Source organism: Prionailurus viverrinus, chromosome B3 (assembly GCF_022837055.1).
Source record: "Prionailurus viverrinus isolate Anna chromosome B3, UM_Priviv_1.0, whole genome shotgun sequence".
Classification (NCBI taxonomy): domain Eukaryota; kingdom Metazoa; phylum Chordata; class Mammalia; order Carnivora; family Felidae; genus Prionailurus; species Prionailurus viverrinus.
Window position 1 is genome coordinate 98,144,223 of NC_062566.1, and position 24,257 is coordinate 98,168,479.

Here is a 24,257-nt window from a genome sequence, read left to right on the forward strand (position 1 = left end):
CAGGGTTCCATCCCTCAACCCTGGGATCACCACATGAGCTAAAATCAAGAGTTGGACACTCAACTGACTGAGCCACCCAGATGCCCCTAGATTGCATTTTACACTTATCTTGGAAGAGTTTGTAAAGGCTTCAGGTTGGGTACTAATGAGTCCTTTTTACTGCATGTATAGAAGTTATAAATTCCCTGGGCACACCTTGATCACAGCAAAATCCTTCTGTTAGTTTTAAGAAGCATTAAAGTGGCACCGAAGGGGACATGTGAGTAAGGAGGTGAAGCCAAAAGAATGTCTGATCCCACCATTAGATGTAAGCCCGCTAAGTAGGGAGGCATGAGCTTTATCTATCTCTGAAATGACTCAAGATAACCAGAAAGAAAGGCAAGAGGGTGACTCATCCCTTGTCTCTATAACAACTCTTTTGGCTATCCCAGCAGCTAACCCCTTAAGGGAAGTGGTGCGTTGCTGGGCCACAGGCCTCATGACTCAAAGTCTTAAGACTTATGTGTTTACTCATTTTCTTAAAGAGACAAAGGCCATTCCTGTGGGTAACTCTTTTTTAATGTCCATTAGTTAGTCATTTACTATGGATGACCCATTCAAGTAAATTGGCTGCCAGATTCCCTCTTCAGAGAAAGGATTATATTTTCATAACTAATTCCTAGCCACACAGTGATTCATCCCCAACACACAGTGACTTCTCTGTGCAAGCCTAAAGACAAAAGAATCCCATATATAGGGAACCATCTGTGAAGGATGCTGTATTGGAGTGAGTCTTATAATCAAGGAGGAAGAGCTAGCAGGCCCTTGTGGCCAGGGTCAGGTAAGTGAGGGGGAGAGTGCTGGGAGGGACAGTCCAAGTTAAACTCTAAATTTGAATGTTTGCTTCCTCCAATTTCCTTCTTAGCAATACAGTTTTATATACATCACATATCCATTGTTCTTGGACATCATAGGATCCCAAGTAGCTCACATTATAAGTCTACTTGGGTTGCCTGACATAATTTCTAAGTTTATAAGAACCCTGAAACCCATCTTACATTTTTAAAATATTTATTTATTTATTTATTTATTTATTTTATTTTATTTTATTTTATTTTATTTTATTTTATTTTATTTTATTTTGTGAGAGAGAGAGAGATAGAGTGTGAGCAGGGGAGGGGCAAGAGTGAGGGAGACACAGAATCCCAAGCAGGCTTCAGGCTCTGAGCTGTCAGCACAGAGCCCAATGCAGGGCTTGAAACCATGAACTGTGTGAACATGACCTGAGCTGAAGTCTGATGCTCAACTGACTGAGCCACCCAGGTGCCCCTAAAGGTTTTTTTTAATGTGTATTTATTTATTTTTGAGAGAGAGAGTGAGAGCAGGGGAGGGGCAGAGAGAGAGAGGGAGACAGACAATCCAAAGCAGGCTCAGAGCTGTCAGAGCAGAGCCAGATGTGGAACTAGAAGTCACAAACCATAAGATCATGACCTGAGCCAAAGTCGGATGCTTAACCAACTGAGCCACCCAGGTGCCCCAAACACATTTATTTTAAACATTTAAAAATTATAGGGGTGCCTGGGTGGTTCAACCAGTTAAGCGTTTGACTCTTGATTTCAGTTCAGGTCATGATCTCACTGTCATGGGATCAAGCCCCGAGTTGGGCTCTGTGCTGAGTGGGGAGCCTGCTTCGGATTCTCTCTCTCTCCTCTGTCTCTGCCCCTCCCCAGCTATGCTCTCTCTCAAAAAATAACATAACATACAATTAAAATAAAATAAAATATTTAAAAATATCTTATTTTTGGAGTTATTTATAGATGTATATATATATACACACTAAATATACCTATATATCTGTATCTATATATTTTTTTGGTAAACTGTAATTTGGGCTTTTCATTAATTTCTACCCTTAGATCCCATTGTATTCATGAGATTATACCACAATACCACATTTCCAATTTTCCATTTTGGTTTACTGAGTGAAGTCATTACCCAAAACATAGAACATGTGTGATTGCATCATTAGTTTACATCATAACCACCAGCTGGCCAGTTCAAACCAGGCTTCCTTTGTCCCACCGAGGTTATTTATAAGCTCCCCATAGTCTTGTTCTTACATGAGCAGCCTCTCCCCTGCTCAGTTCTTCTGCTAAAGAAAGTAGTGTGCCATCGCCGTCAGTGGCAGTATCTGCCCCATCCCTTGGGAAAGGTCCATTATCTCCTTGAGAGAACTCTCAGTGACACTAGGAGAACCTAGTGAGAACCCTAATGTCTGTCCCAGGAATCTGCTCTGGAAATCCCTGAAGAGCCAGCACAGCCTGGAGTATATGCAGAAGGGGAAGGAATGGCTGCCTCCCAGGGAGGACTGTTTCTTGTCTTATCTTGGGCCTGATACAGTTTCTCTCAACGCTTTCTCAAAGACAGTCCATTCTTTCCTCCCTGGGGCTCCAACCCCGCAAAAGAGGCTGGGCAGAGATTGGTTCCAACATCCTCTTCATTCTTTAGCACAAAATCCCTTCCTTCTCTAGCCCAAAACCCAAAAGCTCCAAGATATAGGTCAAGCACATACAGAGGCTTTCTCATACATACTATTAGCCAGACACAATCCAGTATGAGACAGGAAAACCATTCCTTAGAATTAAAACATGAATCCACAGAGCAACTCTCCTCCTTTGTTCTCTCAGAGATCATTTCACCTTGTGGTCAATTCCATTTCTGAATGACCCCTTCCAACTTTAAAATCTACTAACTTTTGGTGATGTGTTCTTGGTAGTGTTTTTTTTTTCTTCTTTCCACATCTCTCTCCTTCATGTCCTCCCCCTCCTCTTTCTCTCTGTTCCCTTCCTTCCTTCCTTCTTTCCTTCCTTCCTTCCATTCTTTAGTTCTTTCTGTTGTGTTCTTTGCCTCAACTTACTGAATGGCAAATATCCCATTTCCAGACACTTATTTCTCAGACCCTGATGTACTTTCCACTTGATCTATGTTGTGATCTTGGTCATATTGAATACACTGTGCCTCAGCTTTCTCATCTTTAAAATGGAGATAATGGGGCGCCTGGGTGGCGCAGTCGGTTAAGCGTCCGACTTCAACCAGGTCACGATCTCGCAGTCTGTGAGTTCGAGCCCCGTGTCAGGCTCTGGGCTGATGGCTCAGAGCCTGGAGCCTGTTTCCGATTCTGTGTCTGCCTCTCTCTCTGCCCCTCCCCCGTTCATGCTCTGTCTCTCTCTGTCCCCAAAATAAATAAACGTTGAAAAAAAAAATTAAAAAAAATAAAATGGAGATAAAAATTACCAGCAAAGAAATTGAATCAGCAATCAAAAAACTCCCAACAAACAAAAGTCCAGGACCAGATGGCTTCACAGGTGAATTCTACTAAACATTTAAAGAATAGTTAATACCTATTCTTCTCAAACTATTCCAAAAAATAGAAAAGGAAGGAAAACTTCCAAATTCATACTATGAAGCTAGCATTACCTTGGTACCAAAATCAAATAAAGACATTACAAAAAAAAAAAAGAAAGAAAAAAGAAAAAGAAAGAAAGAAAGAAAGAAAGAGAAAAAAGAAAAAAAAGAACTACAGGCTAATATCCCTGAAGAACAGAGATGCAAAAACCTTCAACAAAATATTAGCAACCCAAATCCAAGAATACATTAAAAAAATAATTCCCTGAGATCAAGTGAGATTTATTCCTGGGTTATGAGTGAGGGTGGTTCAACATTCACAAATCAATCAAAGTGATACATCACATCAATAACAGAAAGGACAAGAACCAAATGATCATTTCAATAGATGCAAAGAAAGCATTTGAAAGTACAACATCCATTCATGATTAGAAACCCTCAACAAAGTAGGTTTAAAGGGAACACACCTCAACATAATAAAGGCTATATATGAAAAGCCCACAGCTAACATCATCCTCAGTGGGGGAAAACTGAGAACCTTTCCCCTAATGTCAGGAACAAGACAAAGATGTCCACTCTTAACACTTTTATTCAACACAGTACTGGAAGTCGTCGCTATAGTAATCAGACAACAAAAAGAAATAAAAGGCATCCAAATCAGTAAGGAAGAAGTGAAACGTTCACTATTGCAGATGACATGACACTATATATAGAAAACCTGAAAGACTCCACCAAAAAACTGCTACAGCTGACAAATTCAGTAAAGTCACAGGATACAAAATCAATGTACAGAAATCTGTTGCATTTCTATATACCAATAATGAAGCACCAGGAAAAGAAATTAAGAAAATAATCCCATTTACAATTACACCAAAAATAAGATATCTAGAAATAAACCTAATCAAAGAGGTGAAAGACCTGTACTCTGAAAACTATAAAACACTGATAAAAGAAACGGAAGATGACACAAAGAAATGGAAAGACACTCCATGCTCATGGACTGGAAAAACAAATACTGTTAAAATGTCTATACTACCCAAAGCAATCTACACATTTAATGTAATCCCTATCAGAATACCAACAGGGTTTTTCACAGAGCTAGAACAGAGTCTGAAAATTTGTATAGACCACAAAAAACCCTGAAAGCCAAAGGAACCTTGAAAAAGCAAAACAAAGGTGAAGGCATCACAATTCTGGACTTCAAGTTGTATTACAAAACCATAGTAATGAAAACAGTATGGTGCTAGTACAAAAATAGACACATAGATCAATGGAACAGAATAGAAAGCCCAGAAAAGAACCCATAACATGTGGTAAATTAACCTTCGACAAAGCAGGAAAGAATATCCAATGGGAAAAAAGAATATCTCTTCTTCAAATGGTTCTGGGAAAACTGGACAGCAACATGCAAAAGAATGAAACTGGACCACTTTCCTAAGCCATATACCAAAATGAACTCAAAATGTACTAAGACATAAATGTAAGACCTCAAACCATAAAAATTATGGAAGAGAACACCGGCAGTAACTTCTTTGACATCGACCACAGCAACTTCTTTCTGGATATGTCTTCTGAGGCAATGGAAACAAAAGCAAGAATAAACTATTGGAACAACATCAAAATAAAAAGCTTCTGCAGAGCCAAGGAAACAATCAACAAAACTAAAAGGCAACCTACACAATGGGAGAAGATATCTGCATATGACATAGCTGATAAAGAGCTAGTATATAAAATATATAAAGAATTTATAAAACTCAATGCTCCAAAAAACAAATAATCCAATTAAAAAATGGGCAGAAGGTAAGAATAGTTTTCCAAAGAAGACATACAGACAGCTAACAGACACATGAAAAGACGCTCATCATCACTTATCATCAGGGAAATGCAAATCAAAATTATAACGTGATATCACCTCACACCTGTCAGTGTCCAGAGTGTTAACCATTACACCATGGAACGCCACTCACCTCACACCTGTCAGAATGGCTAAAATAAAAAACACAAGAAACAACAGGTGTTGGCGAGGATGTGGAGAAAAAGGAACCCTTTTGTACTGTTGGTGGGAATGCAAACCGGTGCAGCCACTCTGGAAAACAATATGGAGTTTCCTCAAAAAGTTAAAAATAGAACTACCCTATGATCCAGCAATCACATTACTGAGTATTTATTCAAAAAATACAAAAACACTTCAAAGGGATACATATACCCTGATGTTTACAGCTGCATTACTTATACTAGCCAAGATATGGAAACAGCCTAAGTGTCCATCAACTGATAAATGTATAAAGAAGATGTTTTACATATCACAGTGGAATATTATTCAGCTATAAAAAGGCATTAAAATCTTTCCATATTGTAACAACATGGATGGAGCTAGACAGTATAATGCTAACTGGTATATAACAAATATCATATGATTTCACTCATGTGGAATTTAAGAAACAAAACAAATGAGCAAAGGGAAAAAGAGAGAGAGATAACCCAAGAAACAGACTTTAACTATAGAGAAAAACTGATGGTTACCAGAGAGGAGGTAGGTGGGGGAATGGGTGAAATAAGGGATGGGAATTAAGGAGTGCACTTGTCCTGATCACCACAGGGAGATTTAAAAAACTTGGGAGGGGTGCCTGCGTGGCTCAGTAGGTTGAGCGGTCACCTCAGGTCATGATCTCACAGTTTGTGAGATCGAGCGGAGCATCCAGCTCTGCAACTGACAGCATGGAGCCTGCTTGGGATTTTCTCTCTCTCTCCCTCTCTCTCTGCCCCTCCCCCACTCACTCTTTCTCTCCCAAAATAAAAAATAAACATTTTTAAAACCTTGGGAAAAACTAAATAAAAATAATAAATAAATAAATAAAATGGGGATAAAAATTCCTGCCCCCATATATATATATGTAAAGCACTAAGCATAGTACGCAGCACATTATAAGTGCTCAATGAGTATTAGCTCTTATTACTCCTAACATTATTGTTTGATATACACATATGTTGTGAAATGATTACCACAGTAAAATTAGTTCACATATTCATCACCTCACACATTACCATTTTTTGTGTGTGTGGTGAGAACATTTAAGACTACTCTCTTAGCAACCATCAAATATGTGATATAGTATTTTTAACGATAGTCATCATGCCATACATTAAATTCCCAGAACTTATTCATCTTGTAACTAAAAGTTTTTACCCTTTGACCAACATCTCCCCATTTTCTCCCACACCCCTAGACCCTGGTAACCATCATTCTACTCAGTTTCTATGAGTTCTTTTAGATTCCATATATAAGTAAGATCATATGGTATTTGTTTATCTCTGCTTGGCTTCCTTCACTTAGCATAATACCCTGAAGGTCCATCCATGTTGTTGAAATGGCAGGATTTCCTTCTTTCTCACAGCTGAATATTTCCGGGTGTGTGTGTGTGTGTGTGTGTGTGTGACATTTTTTTAATCCATTCTTCCATCAACAGACACTTAGGTTGTTTCCATGTCTTGACTGTTGTGAACAATGCTGCAATAAACATGGGAATGCAGATATCTCTTCAAGATAGTGATTTCATTTCCTACCCAGAAAGTAGGATTGCTGAATCATATGGTCATTCTATTTTTAATTTCTTGAGGAACCTCCATATTGTTTTCCATAATGGCTGTACCAATTTACATTCCAACCAACAATACACAAAGCGTTCCTTTGTTTGCATCCTTGCCCACACTTATCTCTTGTCCTTTTGATGATAGCCATTCTAACAGGTGTGAAGTGATGCCCCATTGTGGTATGGACCTGCTTTTCCCTGATAATTAGTGATGCTGGGTGCCTTTTCAGGTACCTGTTGGTCAGATGTCTTCTTTGGAAAACTGTCTGGTTCAGGTCCTTTGCCCGTTCTTTAAATAGGGTTATTTGGGTTTTTTGTTGTTGTTGTTTGTTTTTGTTATTGTTGTTTGCTATAGAGTTCTATGAGATCCTTATATATTTTGAACACTAACCTCTTATCAGATACATAGTTTACAAATATTTTCTCTCATTTTGTAGGGTGTTTTTTCATTTACTGATTATTTCTTTTGCTATGCAGCTTGCTAGTTTGATGTAGTCCCACTTGTTTATTTTTGCTTTTGTTGCTTGTACTGTGGAGTCTTATCCAAAAAAACATTGCCATAACCAATGTCAAGGAGCTTTTCCCTTGTTTCCTTCTAGGAATTTTGTTTTGCGGTCTTACAATTAAGTCTTTAATCCATTTTGAGTTGATTTTTGTGAGTAGATATCAGAACTTTAAAAACTTAATCTTAGGCATCCTTAACCATTTCACTCAGCTATTATTCAGTGAAATGATACCAAATAAATACCTTTTCTCTTGCAAGAATCACTATTTGTTGTAAGAAGTTTTCTTAGAGTGGTAGCTTTATCCTATTCCTGTCTCTACCAAAGACTTTTGTGTTTAAACTGTTCCTCCTTCACGGGCGCCTGGGTGGCACAGTCGGTTAAGCAGCTGACTTTGACACAGGTCTTGATGTCAAGGTTCATGGACTCAAGCCCCACCTCAGGCTCTGTGCTGACAGCTCAGAGCCTGGAGCCTGCTTGGGATTCTCTGTCTCCCTCTCTCTCTGCCCCTCCCCCACTAATTCTTCTTCCGTCTCTCTCTCTCTCAAAAATGAGTAAACATTAAAAAAAAAAAATTTCCTCCTTCATCAGGACCCTGCCCAACCTTTGGGGAAACAAAGACTTTCTAGGAAGGTATTCATTATTTCATTCATTCATGAAAAAAAATATTTAGGGAGAACTTATTACACACCAAACACTGGGTAAGATGTGGGGAGCAAACAAGCAAAACTAATTTAGGGCCGTCAGAGCGAGGTGGCACCCACATCACAGTTCAGAAAGTGAATGAATGCAGGGCCAAGAACCGGGACCTCCGCCCGCGGCCCTCCCTCCCACCTATCTCACCCAGCACCTCAGAAAACTTGCCAGCGCCCTCCCAGTGACACGAGTCACCGTGCACTTCTAGGAAAGGCTTTGATACTGAGAGAGGGTTTAGGGAAAATAAATGCAGAGAGGAGGAGAGTGTCCGCAATTCAGGCAGCAAATAAGCAAACATGGTTAAAACAAGCCAGCAAGCAAAGCGTTAAGTAAGCATACTCTGAAAGCTTCGCAGACTCTGTCTTGGTCTGAGGAGTGACCAGGTGAATCTGGAGACAGGGCGGTGAACGTGGCCACAATTCCAGGTCTCGAGGGGGCGGGCGCAGGAGACCGACTGGAGGCTGCGGGGCTGGGGGTCTCTCCAGGTCAGGAGCCACTGCGGCGCCGGGTGTGCGGTGGGGCAGTGCCCGGCCCCACCGCGGGGAGAGGCCCGGGTGTGTGTGGGTGGAGATCCCGCCCCGGGAGAGGCGGGCCGGCCGGGACTATTTGAGGCGCGGAGCCACCGCCCCGCCAGGGATCGTACCAGGTCGCTTGAAGTTGCCCCCCGCAGCAAGCTAACTTGGGAGCGCTGAGCTGTGGGGTGAGTGGCGGGGGCGCCTGGGGACGGGGGACGGGGACGGAGCCTGCTGACGGCCCCGACGGGGCAGGGGCGAGAGCGCCCGCGCGGGGGTCGGGGGTCGGGGGCCGGGGGCCGCGGGTGGGCGCGGAGAGGCGGAGGGCCGCGGGCGGAGCTGGGGGAGCCGTCCTGGGCAGGGGCCGTAGCCTGCGAGTCCTGGAGGGAGCGGTGTGCGACTCCGGGAAAGTTAGCGGCGCTTTGCACACACTCACGCACTTAGCTGGGCGGGCCCTGGGTGTGGCCGCGGACCACCCTCCGGGGCGCAGGTCACCCTCCGCAGAGACTGGGAGGCTCGACCACGGCGTCCCGCCCTTCCGCCGCGCGCCCGGTTCCAGTTCGGAGTTAGGAAGCCGGTCCCCCTCCGCAGGAGGTGGGGAGCCTGCCCAGGGACTCTGGAGGCGGCTCCTGCGCCCCGGGACTGGGCTGCGCGGCCGCTGCATCTGGCTGTGGGGCGCTGGGGCTCTTCCAGCAGGCCTGGCGGCGGCAGGGGCTGCAGCGGCTCTCGGGGTGCTGATCCCTCAGAAAATGGTGATGCCCCGGGGCCTGAGTGGGCATGTGCCCGGCTTGGCGAAGACTACACATCCTAAGCTTTTGCAAATCGGTGACTCATCCCTGCCCAGATTGGCTAACTTGGGCATTAACATCCCGGATCTGTGCTGAGGACGTGTAGGGTGTGGCAGAATGGTAGCCCAAAAGTGCAGAGCTCCAGCTGGGGGCAGCTCTTAAGACATGTATGAAGATGTATTCTGAATTATCAGTTCCTTACATAAAAACACTAAAATGTGTCCATTCTGAGGAGTAGGACCTTAATGCCAAAGAGTCACATAGGGGACACGTAAGGTGAGACACCCCCCCCCCCCCTTCAAGTTAGTGATTGCTAGTCCAGATACTGTGGAATGTTTGTAAAGTGACTCCTGGGAGTTGGGTCTCTGGACAGTAAGGACAGGTGAACCTCAGTGACCCAATCTGTTTCTCGGATTCTGGGAAAGGAATGGAAAAAGTTCATCTGTGTTCTTTGGAAGATTGGAACTGCTTCCTAAATTCATAATGTTTGGGGGTTACAATTAGAATCAGCATGTTCTGGGGAAAAGTTTGATGATGGTTTTTGAATGTTTTGAGCTTAAAAGTGTTAGACGAATGCCTCACCACGTTACTTAAGTAGCAGAAGAGGGGGCAGTCTGCCTGATAGACTGACCCCCAAAGCTAGCTTTTTTTCAATGGAATAGGCAAGTCTCATTCTGTTCAGAGGTCTTTAATCAGTATTTCACTATGCTACAAATATACATAAGTGCTTTACTTATTTATTTTTTTAATGTTTTACTTTTGAGAGAGAGCAAGTAGGGGAAGGACAGAGAGAGGGAGACACCGAATCTGAAGCAGGCTTCAGGCTCTGAGCTGTTGGCACAAAGCCCAACATGGGGCTCTAACTCATGAACCATGAAATCCGGAACCATGAGATCATGACCTGAGCCCCAAGAGGTGCTTTAATATAAAGACTTTTTACTTATTGCTAGTGATGTCAAAAGGCCAGTATTGGTCTCTCCTATAACTTAGGTACTTATTTGCCTAGCATCTCATCAGGCAGACTCTAAATCTTTTTTTTTTTTTAAGTTTTTTTGTTTGTTTGTTTGTTTATTTAGAGATGGGGCGGGGGGAGGCATGAGTCAGGGAGGGGGCAGAGAGAGAGGTAGGGAATCTCAAGCAGGCTCTGTGCTGTCAGCTCAGAGCCTGATGTGGGGCTCGAACTCAGGAACTATGAGATCATGACCTGAGCTGAAGTCAGATGCTTAACCGGCTGAGTCAGCCAGGTGCCCCTAGACTCTAAATCTTAACTGCAACAGAGACTTATATTCATATGTTATAACTTGAGCATCTCATGTTGACCTTAAATAAGATTGGCTTATAAAGTTAATGTATCCGAGACTCATGGTAGCTTATCTAAACCATAGCCTCTCTTTCCTATGATAGTTGGGGAAACAGGCTCCTCCTGAGGACAGCTGAGTTAGCATTTGGTATCTAGTTCCTGAACTGGTTCTTCTCATTAAATTCTGAGTGGTAAGCCTGCCAGAACAGTGCTTGCTATAAACTTCCAATTTGCTGCTGACTAAGTGTCATGTGTTCTCTCTTGATTGATGTTCAGCTTTTCCATAGGGGGAAAAATCAGTAACTGAGAGGCGCAAGGTAACTTTACCTTCCTTGATGCTGAGGAACTATGATAAGAAGGAAATCCTAGTAAAGGACCAGTTTCCTTTATTCCAACTCAGCATCACCGAATTTGGCCTTGGAAAGTGGATTTTCCTCAAGCCCTGCTCCATGTTTCGGCAACTGCCTCCTGTATTCTTCGGAGAGGAGTGTGGGCAGTGCCTTGGGGTTCTGAGGAAATACATTCATGATCCACTTCTCTTTCAGCTCGTATAAAGGTCAAGGCCCTTTGTGAGCAGAAATTTCAGAAGTGCTCCCAGGAACCCTGACTACTGGACTAATTGCTAGCTGGGCCTAGAATAGCATAGTACAGTAGATAGCCACTCTTTATTAGAGGGTAAAGTACAATTAACAGCCAATTAAAATGGTCTGCATTATGACTCATGTTTAAATTCCTTATTCCAAAGCAACACTAAACTACTTCCTGTAGGTTTTTCCAAATATGAATACCCAGGTAGTATTTCCTCAGTGTTTTGTTTTGTCTTTGATATAGTTTCTTTTCTGGAGCTTCTAAATTCTCTGATTCTGGGAATGGCAGGATAGAGTTCATATTATCTATAGCATCTGTAGGGTGAGAAGTTTTTTTCTTTTTTCATTTAATTATCTCTTTATATAAACAATCCATCTGAAAAGAAAGAAAGAAAGAATTTTTCCAGGCAAGTAAGAAGACTTTTATCCAAATAGTTTTTTTTAAGCTCTATGGTTGCTAGATTTCAAAAAAGCATTGGTTATAAACTTTTTCAAAAAAGAGATCTGATGGTTGAGAATTAAGATAGCAAAACAGTGCATACCCAGTTTTTGGAAAAGTACACTTTATTGGTTTAAATATGGTTATAATTAGTAAAATGACTGTGCAAAATGGCATCGTTGTATTCAGTATTGGATACAGTCAGTGTTGGAGCTCACTGAATGAGTCACCCAGCTTTTTCTGACAAAAACATGATCGTTTTAAATTTGTTTATAATTTCAACATGTTATGTAGTTCTGAGTGAATAAGCCAGAGAATTAATTTCTAAGTGAAGTAATAAACACTTTTTAAGGACTATATTTTAAAATTTCAAAGAGTGAAGATTTTACATTAGTATAAAATGAGTTTGAATTAAGAGTGAGGGTCCTTGGACCCTTGGTTGTTGGCCTGCCAAGGACGGAATGACTTTGGGCCACCATATTAGCTTTCTAAGCCTCTGTTTCCTCACCTCTAGAGTGGGAATATTAACCTTCCCCTGAAAATCTTATAAGATTATTATCAGAATGAAAATAGGAAAGGTATGGGAAAGTGCTTCATAAACCAAAAAGTACCACACTAATGCAGGATTTCATTATTCTAATGGGCTTGTCTAATGTGTCACAACACAATCCAAACTGTCACCCAAGGCTTTATGTGAAACACAGTGGAAAGAAATTGAAATCTGCTTTGTTTCTCAAATTGTTTTGGTTGGAGCTGGAAATAAGCTGAATATGCTCCAGCAGAGACTTTAGGAAAAAATGTTAAATTTTGGAAATGCTGTCTTTTTTTTCGGGAATGCTGTCTTTAGTTTCTGGTTTTAATCAGCCTTTAAACACATCTTAGTTTGATAGGTGTTATATTAATAAGATACTCTATAAGGCCAATGGTACAGATTTAGCTAGTTTTTTTTTTAAGTTTATTTATTTGTTTTTAGAGAGAGAGCAAGTGCGAGCAGGAGAGGGTCAGAGAGAGAGGGAGAGAGAGAATCCTAAGCAGGCCCCAGGTTGGCTGTCAGCACAGAGCCAGACGTGGGCTCCATCCCACAAACCAGGAGATCATGACCTGAGCCGAGATCAAGAATCAGACGCTTAGCTGACTGAACCACCCAGGCACCCCCAGATTTAGCTGGTTTTAACTATTGAAGATAACTTTTTGGCTTTTATTGACCTGTATATATACATTTCTGGAGGGATATACACACTAATCAGCTTAAAGTGTTTACTCAACCAGGCACAATTTTGCCCTCCCTCCCCTGCCCCCAGGATATTTGGTAATGTCTGAAGACATTTCTGGTTGTCACAATGGGAAGGGGGGTATTGTGCTACTGACATCTTGTATATTGAAGCCAAGAATGCTGTTCTACATCCTGTAATGTTCAGGGCAGCTCTGACTCTGACAGTGTATCTGACCTGAAACGTTAGTGGTGCTGAGACTGTGAAAAAGCCTTTACCGAATGGGGATATTTAAGAGAAGTCAACAATATGTATAAAGTTATAAATCTGGGTCTTTGGCATGTTGCCTAGGAATGGAAGAAAAGTTTGTGTGATCAAAGGAACTGAAATCTCTGCCCACCTTGAAGTTCAAGATTATTTCCTACTGCTGTCCAAAACGAGAGTCTTTGCTTTCTTAAGAAATGTCCCTTCTAGGGCGCCTGGCTGGCTCAGTCAGTAGAGCATGCAGCCCTTGATCTCAGAATTATGAGTTTGAGCCCCACTTTGGGTGTAGAGAGTCCTAAAAATAAAATCTTTAGGGGCATCTGGGTGACTTGGTCAGTAAACGTCTGACTTCAGCCCAGGTCATGATCTCACGGTCTGTGAGTTCGAGCCCTCTGTGCTGTAGCTCAGAGCCTGGAGCCTGCTTTGGATTCTGTGTCTCCCTCTCTGTGCTCTGCGCGCGCGCGCGCGCGCTCTCTCTCTCTCTCTCACTCTCTCTCTCTCTCTCAAAAAACATTAAAAAATAAAAATAAATTAAAAAAATTAAAAATAAGAGACATCCTTTTTTCCCCCTTTTCTGTAACAACTCTTCTCTCAAGTTCCTCTTGCGGTGGCAGCACACTTTTCTAAGCAGTGGTAGCCTTTTAAGGAAGGAACACCAGCAGAGGAGCACCTGACTTCTGCCTTAAAAGATCAAATGCTACAAGAAACACATGAATATAAGCCCTGGGAGCGTCACTGTGACTTCCTAGCCAAACTGCCAGCAGTTTTCCACTTTAGAAGATGGACACGGTGATATGCTTAAACTGCTTCCAAATATGTTTGAGAATGCCGAGATTAAAAAGGAGATGTGCAGAAAAAATTAGTAGGAGGTAACATTTAACTGGGTATAAGTAACAGCAGAGTTTGATAAGGTATCTGGTATGTATAAATGAAGGACATTAAGTCCTAGGAGGGGCTCTGCCTTTTTTTCTTTTTAACCAAAAAGTGTAATATTTTACAATTTTAGGACATATCAATTAGGATCTCTTGGGGTAATGTCATTTCTTAAAATAATTTAGTAAATCTCACAAGTGAGCAACTCAAGGAAAAAGAGAGTCTGATTGTTTAAGGGCCAGGTCACTTTGGCAGGTGATCCTGATCCGAGAAAACTCACCCAGGCCTCAGGAGTCCCAGGTTGTCGTCCTCCCCTCACTGCCAGAGCACCTGCAGCAGGGACAGGTGTGAAATATCTTCTATGGTTAGAGCCATGGCTCAGGGAGAGGAGTAGGAGAAAGCAGGAGTGATATGTCAAGGCCTCCCCTGGAGTCAGCTTTGGGCAAAGCCAACTCTGTTTGGTATCATCCTACCCAAAAATATTTTCCTCCACATTGTCTGACTCTCCTCTCATCTCCTCTCTCTTTTTTTTTTTTTCTTCACACCCTTGTTTGTTATACTGCTGGAGTTTCATTTGGAATAAAAAATATCTTGAAATAAAAAAAAGGGAGAAAGGGGGAAGAAAAGAGGCATCTTGTGCCTGCCTTTCATTTTCATTGCTCCACATCTGATCTCACCTCTCCTTTAAGGCTTAGCTCAAACAATACCACCTCTTCCCCTCTTAGAAGTAATAGTTTTAGTTGAGATGCCCCATCACACAGTCTGGCTCACAGTATTGATCCCTTGTGATCCCTGCTGGCCTGTGAGCCCTTTGACCTTACAGATCTTGGCCTATCCATCTTCAAACCCAGACAAGAGCCCACACAGTGCCTGACCCAGAGCAGGCATAAATATGTGCCATTGGAGGAATAAATGATTGGCAGTAGCTACACATAGGGGCACTGTTTTTCAAATCTCAGTAGAAATCAGTCAACTCTGCTTTCCTCCTAAAACCCAGAAGATGGCATGGGGGCTGATCTTGGGACCGGGAAGGGAGGTGGGTGATTACCCTTTGTAAGAGGCTGAACCCTTTGTAAGAGGTGGTGGAAAAAGCTCCCAGGAAGGAAGGTGTGGAGGATCACTGATGAACCAGGACTGTTTGTGTTTTTACCAAAGAAAGGGGCAGAACATTTTCTTCCTTGTTCTTCTCTCTCCTGTCTTGTAGGCCCCAGGATTCAGAACACAGGCTAGTATGATTAGAGTTTAAAGTTATTAATTAAATAGGGCTTGGTAATCTAGCTGGAGTGCATCCCTGCCCTTTGATGAGCTGTTTTGGTAGTTCCAACACCACTGATTTAGGCGTATCTAGGGAATAAACTGGCTGGGGAATAAAATGCCTGCCTATAGATTGTCTAGAACTGCCCAATGAACTATTTGTGATGTTGTGTTGATATGGAAACTGGTCAAATCTAGGATCAAATGATAACCTATCTTTTTTTTCCTCCTTTCAGGAAAATGGCAGACAGTTTTTCAGTAAGTGTTTTATGTTTATTTTCTTAATACATATTCCATGTAGGTTGAGGACTTTTTTTTTCCTTTACCACCAGACATTCCCTTCTAATTTTCTCACCATTTGGCTTCTTCTGGCTTTAACTGCCTAATGAGGGCTTATTAGCTGAAGTCTTGTTTTTCCAGAAGCAGATTCAAGAAGAAAGCGAGGCAGATAGAGGCCTGAGACTCACTAATAGTAACTCCTTTACTGAAAAGCCTGGGGCAGAAGCAAGTGGATTTCATGCTCAGGAGCTGAGAAATAGTATGAGCAATGGGAAGTGTAGTGCAGTCTGAGCATCCTAATTTCTGTGATTGTTTTTCTCACATCAGTTAGAGAGTATGTGCTTTTACATAGAGGAAGGCTAGCTCCTGACTTTGGCAAATTATGAATGGCAGCCCTCCATGCTCTGAAATGATGGAGGCAAGAATAAAGTGATACAGGAAATGTAGCAGCTGCACAGACGTCCCATGAGGCAGAGAGGAAAGGAGAGATACCCTGGCTTCTCACTTCTTCCCACTCTTTAATATCTTGCCAGTACTGCCCCTTAGCCAGACTCTGGAAGCAAACACCATCTTCAGGGGTCAATTTCCCTGAGATCAGGGCAAGGGAAGGAAGAGGGATGGATTTGACCAGCACATTGGGAATATGGCAGGGCTGACTCTTTGCTATCAAACATGGAATTTATTGAACTATGGAAACTCAGGCCCATCACCCTGACCACCTGCTATAGGGCATCTTTTCATCTGAACCATGTAGTTGTTTGATTTTGATAAGCCATGATCATCAAAATGCAGATAAGGCAAGTACAGACCTGTATCAGACACCACTGTGCATGGCCATGCACCTATTGTGCCTGCCTGGGCCAGGCTTGCGGTTCTGCTAGAAATTAGAAATGGGACTAGGAGCCCTTTGAGAGCTGCTAAGAATGTAACTACCCCTTTCCAAAGTCCTCTTCTGGAATGGTCTTGTGAAATGGGATGGAGACTCTTATTAAGCTATCCTGGTTCTCTCCAAGGAAAAGTCTGTGCCATTGGATAGATGTGCTAACTTTACGACGTAGTTAATATATTGACCCACTATGGCCAAGAAAGTATAGCAATCATTATTAGAATAACAATCAATCAATAAAATGCATTCTTTATGGCAATCCAATGGCAACGATCCATGTTGAGAACTGTAAATTGTTTTACTTTCCATTTTCTGTATGGCTCCCCTCCTCCCCAGACACTAATTAACCTGGAATCCCACTTACTTAATGGCATGATCGGGCCTTTTATAAAAAACCTAAACTTTAAAATTTTTAAATAGTCCTAGATTTACAGAAAAATTGCAACGATAGTACAAAGAGTTCTAGTATACCCTACGCTCACTTTTCTCTATTGTTAATGTCTTACATTAGTATGGTACACTTGTTAGAAATAATGAACCAGTGCTGATACATTCTTACTAAAAAAAAAAAAAAAAAAAAGAATAAAGTGATGAAGCATATGTAATCTCAAAGTCTCATTTTAGTCTTAGGAACTGCAGACTATTTAATAGGTGGAAAAAGTTTGGTTGATATGAATTTCATACCTTCACCGTATCCCTCTACTTCTTAGATCACATATTCCTGTTTCCTGAAAATTCTGTTTTTGTGAAAGTTTTTCCTCCTGTAATTGTTTACGTCTTTCTTTCCAGCTTAATGATGCTTTGTCTGGATCTGGAAACCCAAACCCTCAAGGATGGCCTGCCGCATGGGGAAACCAACCTGCTGGGGCAGGGGGCTACCCAGGGGCCGCCTATCCTAGTGCCTACCCTGGACAGGCACCTCCAGGCGCCTACCCTGGACAGGCACCTCCAGGCGCCTACCCTGGACAGGCACCTCCAGGAGCCTACCCTGGACAGGCGCCTCCAGGAGCCTACCCTGGACAGGTGCCTCCAGGAGCCTACCCTGGCCCCACAGCACCTGCTTATCCTGCACCAACTGCACCAGGAGCCCACCCTGGGCAACCGAGTGGGCCTGGGGTCTACCCTCCTCCTGGACAGCCAAGTGCTCCTGGAGCCTACCCTGCTGCTGGCCCCTTTGGCGTCCCTGCTGGACCACTGGTAAGATGGAGTTAGTTGTTTCATATACTTGATTGTGATCAGGACAAAGCTAATGAAGAAAGAACACAATTGTCTGGAGCGTTGGTGCCATTACTTTGCTGTGCTGTGGCTGGGAGCTGGCTCTGCACACTGACATGCAAAGGGCTTCAGAGAGACCTGAAGCTTTCAATTCACTGGTTAGAGCCACTTTTTGAGGACCAGCCATGGATCAGTCCAATAGAAAAAAATAGTTATTTGTATTGCGTTTAGTATGCATACTGTTAGTATAAAGAGAAGTCAGTGTATCTTTTGAAGACCTTTGTAAAGCAGCTTTAATATAAATGAAGTCAAGATCATAGTAATGGGGGAACATTTTGGTTACTATTATTAATAACACTGAATACATAACATGCACCAGCAGTGTGCTTCTATGTGAATGATTTCATTTAGCCCCAAAACCACCCTAGAAGATATGTTATTATCCCTACTTTACACTCGAGGAAATGGGACATACAAGTCATACAACTTGCCCAGGGTCATAGAGGGAATGTGTAGGGAAACCAAGGTAATGTGGTTTTGAAAAACCTTCTAAAGGTAATTTTGTGATCTAAGGATTGAATTTCCCTTTATGTTAAAACCCACTTTAGTAAATGAATTCTAAATGTAAAATCTAACTGTGGGGCTCCAGACACATCTCAGACACATCTAGATGTATAGGCTAGTTGGGGGATAACATACAGATGTGAGGCAAGTGTTTAGTAGTAGCGTGGGATCAGACCCTTCCAGGACTATGTGGTTGCTGGCACAGGTAGCGTCTGACCTGCTTTTAGGTCAGCTTAGAGGAGAGTGCAGAGAAGGTGTTGGGAGTGTGGGAGGCATTGAGCAGGGCCTTGACCACAGTTAGTCATTTGTAGACAGATGGGGACGTGGAGGCTGTGGAAAGGAAGAGGCAGATGTGAGAGAGGTTACAAAAGAAGCCCAGGAGCTAGTGGTTAGGTCTTAGGAGTCAGAGATGACTGGGTTTTTGATAATGGACAACTACAGCACCGGCCAAGGGACAACCCCAAACAGGAAGTCGGGAATGAGACCTGATGGGGGATGGGGAAGAAGAGACAATTCCAGCTCACACCTGTTGGATATGAGGCATTGTAGCAAATTCAGGAGGAAGTATAAGGCCTGGAGAGAAAAGACTTGGGTGGTGGTTGAACCCAGGAGGAAGAAATTATGAAGGGAAAAGAGAAGAACCAAGAGAGTTTTGGGAATATTTACAGCACCTTAAACATAGATGGTCAATAAATTTTTGTGGAAGAACTAGGGAATGTATTAAATAAAAAAGTGTTCATTTAATACATAAATTATCTGCCTTTAAAAAAAACTAAACTTTAAAAATTTAAAGTTCTAGATTTACAAAAAAATTGCAAAGGTAGTACAAAGAGTTCCTGTATACCCTACACCCATTTTCCTCTGTTGTTAACGTCTTAAATCAGTAAGTATCTGCTAAGTATCTGCCACATTCAAAGCACCCTGTTGATGTCATGTAAGTAGAATTTAGGAGAACTCACAAGTCCCCAAATGTGACACAATGTCTGCCCTCAGGGAGCAAAATAACCATGGTGAAGTACATTATGTGACAAAGGTCTTAAGAGTGGCAGAAAGTTGTGTATCTAAAATTGATACAATTATATCTCAATAAAAATAATAAAAAAAAGAAGAGTAGCTAGCAAAAAATGTTAGTGTTGATTGCAAGGTCTAGCTTAAGCCTTTCCAAAAAATAGTCCAAGTGAATGAATTATAGATTGGGATGTCTTAGTAATTCCTGAGAAATACAGTGCTCCAAAAGGGAATATGTTCTGTCTTTGGTACCAATTAACTGATGGTTTTATTCTTGATTATTGCTTGTGCATGGAGGAAGCCTTATCTCTTCAGGCCCTGTGCAGGGTGGCCTGAGAGAGAGTCTGGAAAAATGGCTTAAATTGGGATTATATGTTATTCACATTCAGCAACATACTTTTCTTTCTTTCCCCAGGAAAATATGACTCTTTATTAACACATACATGTTTTTTTATCCCCAGACTGTGCCTTATGACCTGCCTTTGCCTGGAGGAGTCATGCCTCGCATGCTGATAACAATTCTGGGCACCGTAAAGCCCAATGCAAACAGGTAAAGAGCAATATTAGCAACTCAAACATATTTGTCAATTGCCTCTTGAATAAAGAATGATCTATTTTGGATTTTAATGAAAATTCTAAAGCTACACATTTAGAATTCTATCCCGTAGAATTGGGATTATCCCATAAGTCAGTGTATGTTCCCACCAAGGGACAAAGTGTCCCTCGCTCAATCTTGTTTTTCTCCCAGAACCACAAGGAAACAGTTCTCCTTTGTGAGCACAAAGAGAAAGAGCAGAAAACCCATTCAGAAAAAACTAGCTTTTCCCTCACAATGAGAGCCTTAGAATTTAAGGGAAGTAGAGCCTCAGTAATGTAATACTTGGCCATCCCTCCACTCTGAGCCATATATTGTCTAAAAAACCAAGCATGCATTTCATTTCTAGATGCCCATCAAAAGTTGGGGTGAGGAGCACCTGGGTGGCTTGGTCAGTTGGGTATCCAACTTTGGCTCAGGTCATGATCTCGCGGTTTGAATTCGAGCTCCACGTTGGGCTGTGTGCTGACAGCTCAGAACCTGGAGTCTGCTTCACATTCTGTCTCCCTCTGCCTCTCCCCTGCTCACACTTTCTCTCTCTGTCTCTCTCTCAAAAATAAACATTAAAACAATAAATAAATAAAAATGAAAAATTAGGGTCAAAACCACAAAGATCACACTGGATGTAATTTTGAGTTAGTGAGAGCTTGCGTATCATACCACTCTCTCCCCATACTTGTACAGATCACCCTGCAGTCATGCATGGCACAGTGCAGTCTAAGATCTGGTGAGCTTCACTGCCATTTCCGCCTTCCTACTGGGCACATCAGGAGAGTCCCAGATTCCCATGGTGTCAGCCTGGTCTACAGATGTTAAGTGGCTGGATGGGGGAACCCTAGTCTTCTGAGTAGACACTATTAAAGATTTGGAAATAAGTTAAAGACTTCATCAAAATAAGTCAGCCTTTGCCATTGGAACTGGTTTGATGGAGGTGAGCTAGGATGGAGTAAGACTGAGCTAATTTAGGAAAATCCATGCTGATTTATGGCTGCCCTGGAATGCCTGGCTCTGGTTATTACCACTAGTTATTTACATGTAATATGAGCAGGTTAAGGATATCCTGAAGACATCCAGCATACCTGTCCCTGAGGTTAGTGGTACCATTAAAGCTCCTGCAGCCATAAATTAATCTGTGTTTCTGGGTTTTGTAAACAGTGCACAAAAGGTACAAATTCAAGCTATGTATACAGGTATACAAGAATCCATAAGCAGCCTCTGTCTGTCACCTTGCTCCTCATGGATTAATGGGAACCACCTTGTCTGTTACCAGGAATTGGACTCCGCCTCCAGCTTAATCATTTACATTCAGATAGCTCATTTACTCTACCTCCAGCCAGTTTTCCCTGGTTCTGTGTGGTAGCCACTACCCTTTCCACCCAGCCTATACAGCTTCTCTAAACACAGTGCTTACCTGAACAATAAAGCTTGTCTCACAGCCAGTTATAAAACGTATATATCCTCTGCCTACGTCCTTATCCATCTTTCTTCCCCAAATACCACACAGAACCCAGCACACGTGATCCTGTGCGTATGGCACTCACGATTTGTGAATATCTGCCCTCTTTCCTCAGCCGCTATCACACAGAACCACACTGGTGTTTGCCTTATTTAGGGTTATTGCATTAGAAACTTTAGCTCCAATAACACTAGAGATGTAGACACAGCCTGTGGCAGATTAAAACTAATTTTGGTTGAAATGATTAAGAGGATAGTAAACAGAAAAAAAAATGGTTGCTTGCTTCTGCAAAATCTGTGTGAGGAATTAGATGAAAAAAAGAATGCTTAAGGTGGCAGAGATGGCAAGATCTTCCTTTTCACTGTAGAGAAAATACAGCCATTGGAATTTTTAGTCAAATACTAATTCTGTTGTCTATTTTGACCCTCTCCCTGTGAATTTAATATTGGAAGATACATTTGTGGCTGTATATGTCTGTTATTGGGTAAATGAAACAACCCAAGGAATCATTGTTAATAGGTCTAGAGTGTAGACCTTGCTTTAAAACAAGAACACCAGCTGATTCTGATGTTAGTACTCTAGGGAGCACACTTTGAGAAGCTGAGGGATAGAGTTAATACTCTAACAGTCCGAGGACTTGTGTTTGCATTAACAGCCAAGGAGAAGGAATAAGGTCAAAAAGTTAAGGCAGGACTTCCATTAATTCCACTTCACATCATGGAGTGTTTAACACATTTATCGCCATGACCTCACAACTTAGCAACAGGATACCGAACATTATGTTGTCTCATTCTTGTTATTTTAGGACTTAGGTTTTTGGTTAACTATAAGGAAGGCAGGTATTCGATAGCTTTTATTTATTTGACTGGCCTGCCATTCATAGGTATTAAAAGTAGCTTGGGAGGGCAGGGAAGAGGTAAGCATTATTATTTGCCATGTAAAGCATAAAGTGGCCCTAAACTTACATAAGGAAACCTTGAAGAGTTTTCATAGTAGAGGCAGTAAAGAGGGAATGATAGCTGAATGCAATGTGACCCAAGACAATGAGGTAAAACAATGGAACACATACTGCCTTACTTACTTTCAAATACTACAAGAGTACATCAAATATTTGGCCTAGTATACTTTCCAATTTGAAGCCATACTCTGGTTTATTTACTTCCTGTTTAGAAAATGTCCCTGAATTTATAAACTGATTTGCTCTTTAGAAATTGTATGTTCTTTGGGGCACCTAGGTGGCTCAGTTGGTTGAGTGTCTGACTCTTGGTTTCTGCTCAGGTCATGATCTCAAGGTTCATAGGTTTGAGCCCTATGTCAGGCTCTGTGTTGATGGCACAGAGCCTGGAATTCTCATTGTCCTCTCCCCTTCTCATGCCCCCCCCCCCATGTCTCAAAAATAAATAAACATTAAAAAAACCCTATGTTCTTCACTTGATACATATGTAAAACTTGAATCATTTTACTAATTCTGGTCTTTGGTTTAAACAGACTTGCTTTAGATTTCAAGAGAGGGAATGATGTTGCTTTCCACTTTAACCCACGCTTCAATGAGGACAACAAGAGAGTCATTGTTTGTAATACAAAGCTGGAGAATTTATGGGGAAAGGAAGAAAGACAATCAACTTTTCCATTTGAAAGTGGTAAACCATTCAAAGTAAGTTATTGCTATTATTATATATTGATAATGTATATTTTTCATGGGGAATCACTCTAAAACCACAATGCATTTGAACTGAATTTTTTATCAACTGTCCCGGGAGACCTAACTAGGACATCTGCTCCTCATCTCAGGACCAGGCTCAGCAGGACTCGCACACTCCCCAACTCCATTCACGCGTTTCACCATTGTCCCTGTTGCTACACCTTTGAGTTTAAGCTTTTTTGGAAATGAGAAAAGTAGCGTCTTTAATAAAAAAGGCAGATGATAGTCTTGATGGTACAGTTGGGCTGAGATTTAGTTCTTTAATACAGTGTAGTTGGCATAGCAGTCAAAACTAATTTTGTTAAGTTCTAAAATTAATGCATGTTTGCTTTATGAAAAAATGTATAGGTTTTCAAATTAAAAAGTTCTCCATCGTTTCTCCTTTCCCCCAACCTCACAAAGGTTGCAACTTGGTCAGTATCTTTCTAGTATTTTCTGTGACATACAACACATTATTTATCTACTTTATTTAAAAAAACTTTTATTTATTAAGTAATCTCTACCCCTGAACTCATGACCCTGAGATCAAGAGTCACATGCTCTACTGCCTAAGCCAACCAGGCATCCCAACATACTTTTCATTTTTAAGCACTGCTGCAACAAATATTAGGCCCACAGTGTTGCGTTGAGAGTAGAGTGGTTTGTAGAGTAGAGAGTCTACTAATAGCTAGACTGTAAACTCCTCAAGGCCAGGGACTTATAAGGACCATATTCTATATTCAGTGGACATCTTTTCATAGTAGAACATTTTTACTTAGGGGCACTTAGATGGCTCAGTCAGTTAAGTGTCTGACTCTTGATCTCAGCTCAGGTCTTAATCTCAGGGTTGTGAGTTCAAGCCCTATGTTGGGCTCTGTGCTGTGGATGTGAAGCCTTCTTTAAAAAACAAAACAAAACAGAGGCTCCTGGGTGGCTCAGTCAGTTAAGTGTCTGCCTCTTGATTTTGGCTCAGGTTATGACTTCACACTGGGCATGGAGCCTGCTTAAGATTCTCTTCTTCTCCCTCTGCCCCTCCCCTGCTCGTGCTCTCTCACACGCGTTCTTTCAAAAACAAGCAAATAAAACATGGTTACTTAATAGTATTTCAACTGTTGAAATATGTGATAATTCAACAAGTACCCTATTGATAATTTGGAGTATGTAAATATTCT

General features: G+C 41.8%; 1 protein-coding gene and 1 long non-coding RNA gene across 3 annotated transcripts in view; one reads left to right on the plus strand and one right to left on the minus strand.

The window, feature by feature from the left end:
• LOC125168324 (uncharacterized) overlaps nt 1-8,719 on the minus strand; it is a 34,548-nt gene extending 25,829 nt beyond the window's left edge. The window contains exon 1 of the long non-coding RNA XR_007153084.1: nt 8,513-8,719. This is a non-coding gene — a long non-coding RNA (uncharacterized LOC125168324). The remainder of the gene's footprint in view (nt 1-8,512) is intronic.
• A 17-nt stretch (nt 8,720-8,736) lies between these two features.
• The window catches only part of LGALS3 (galectin 3), a 34,629-nt gene continuing 19,108 nt past the window's right edge, over nt 8,737-24,257 (plus strand). For both annotated transcript variants that reach the window (XR_007153083.1, XM_047863370.1), the window contains exons 1-5: nt 8,737-8,873; nt 15,638-15,659; nt 17,356-17,763; nt 19,815-19,903; nt 22,893-23,058. Coding sequence is in view for 1 of the 2 variants with exons in the window: in XM_047863370.1 (XP_047719326.1) it covers nt 15,642-15,659; nt 17,356-17,763; nt 19,815-19,903; nt 22,893-23,058 (681 nt within the window). In the remaining variant the exon portion in view is untranslated. The remainder of the gene's footprint in view (nt 8,874-15,637; nt 15,660-17,355; nt 17,764-19,814; nt 19,904-22,892; nt 23,059-24,257) is intronic.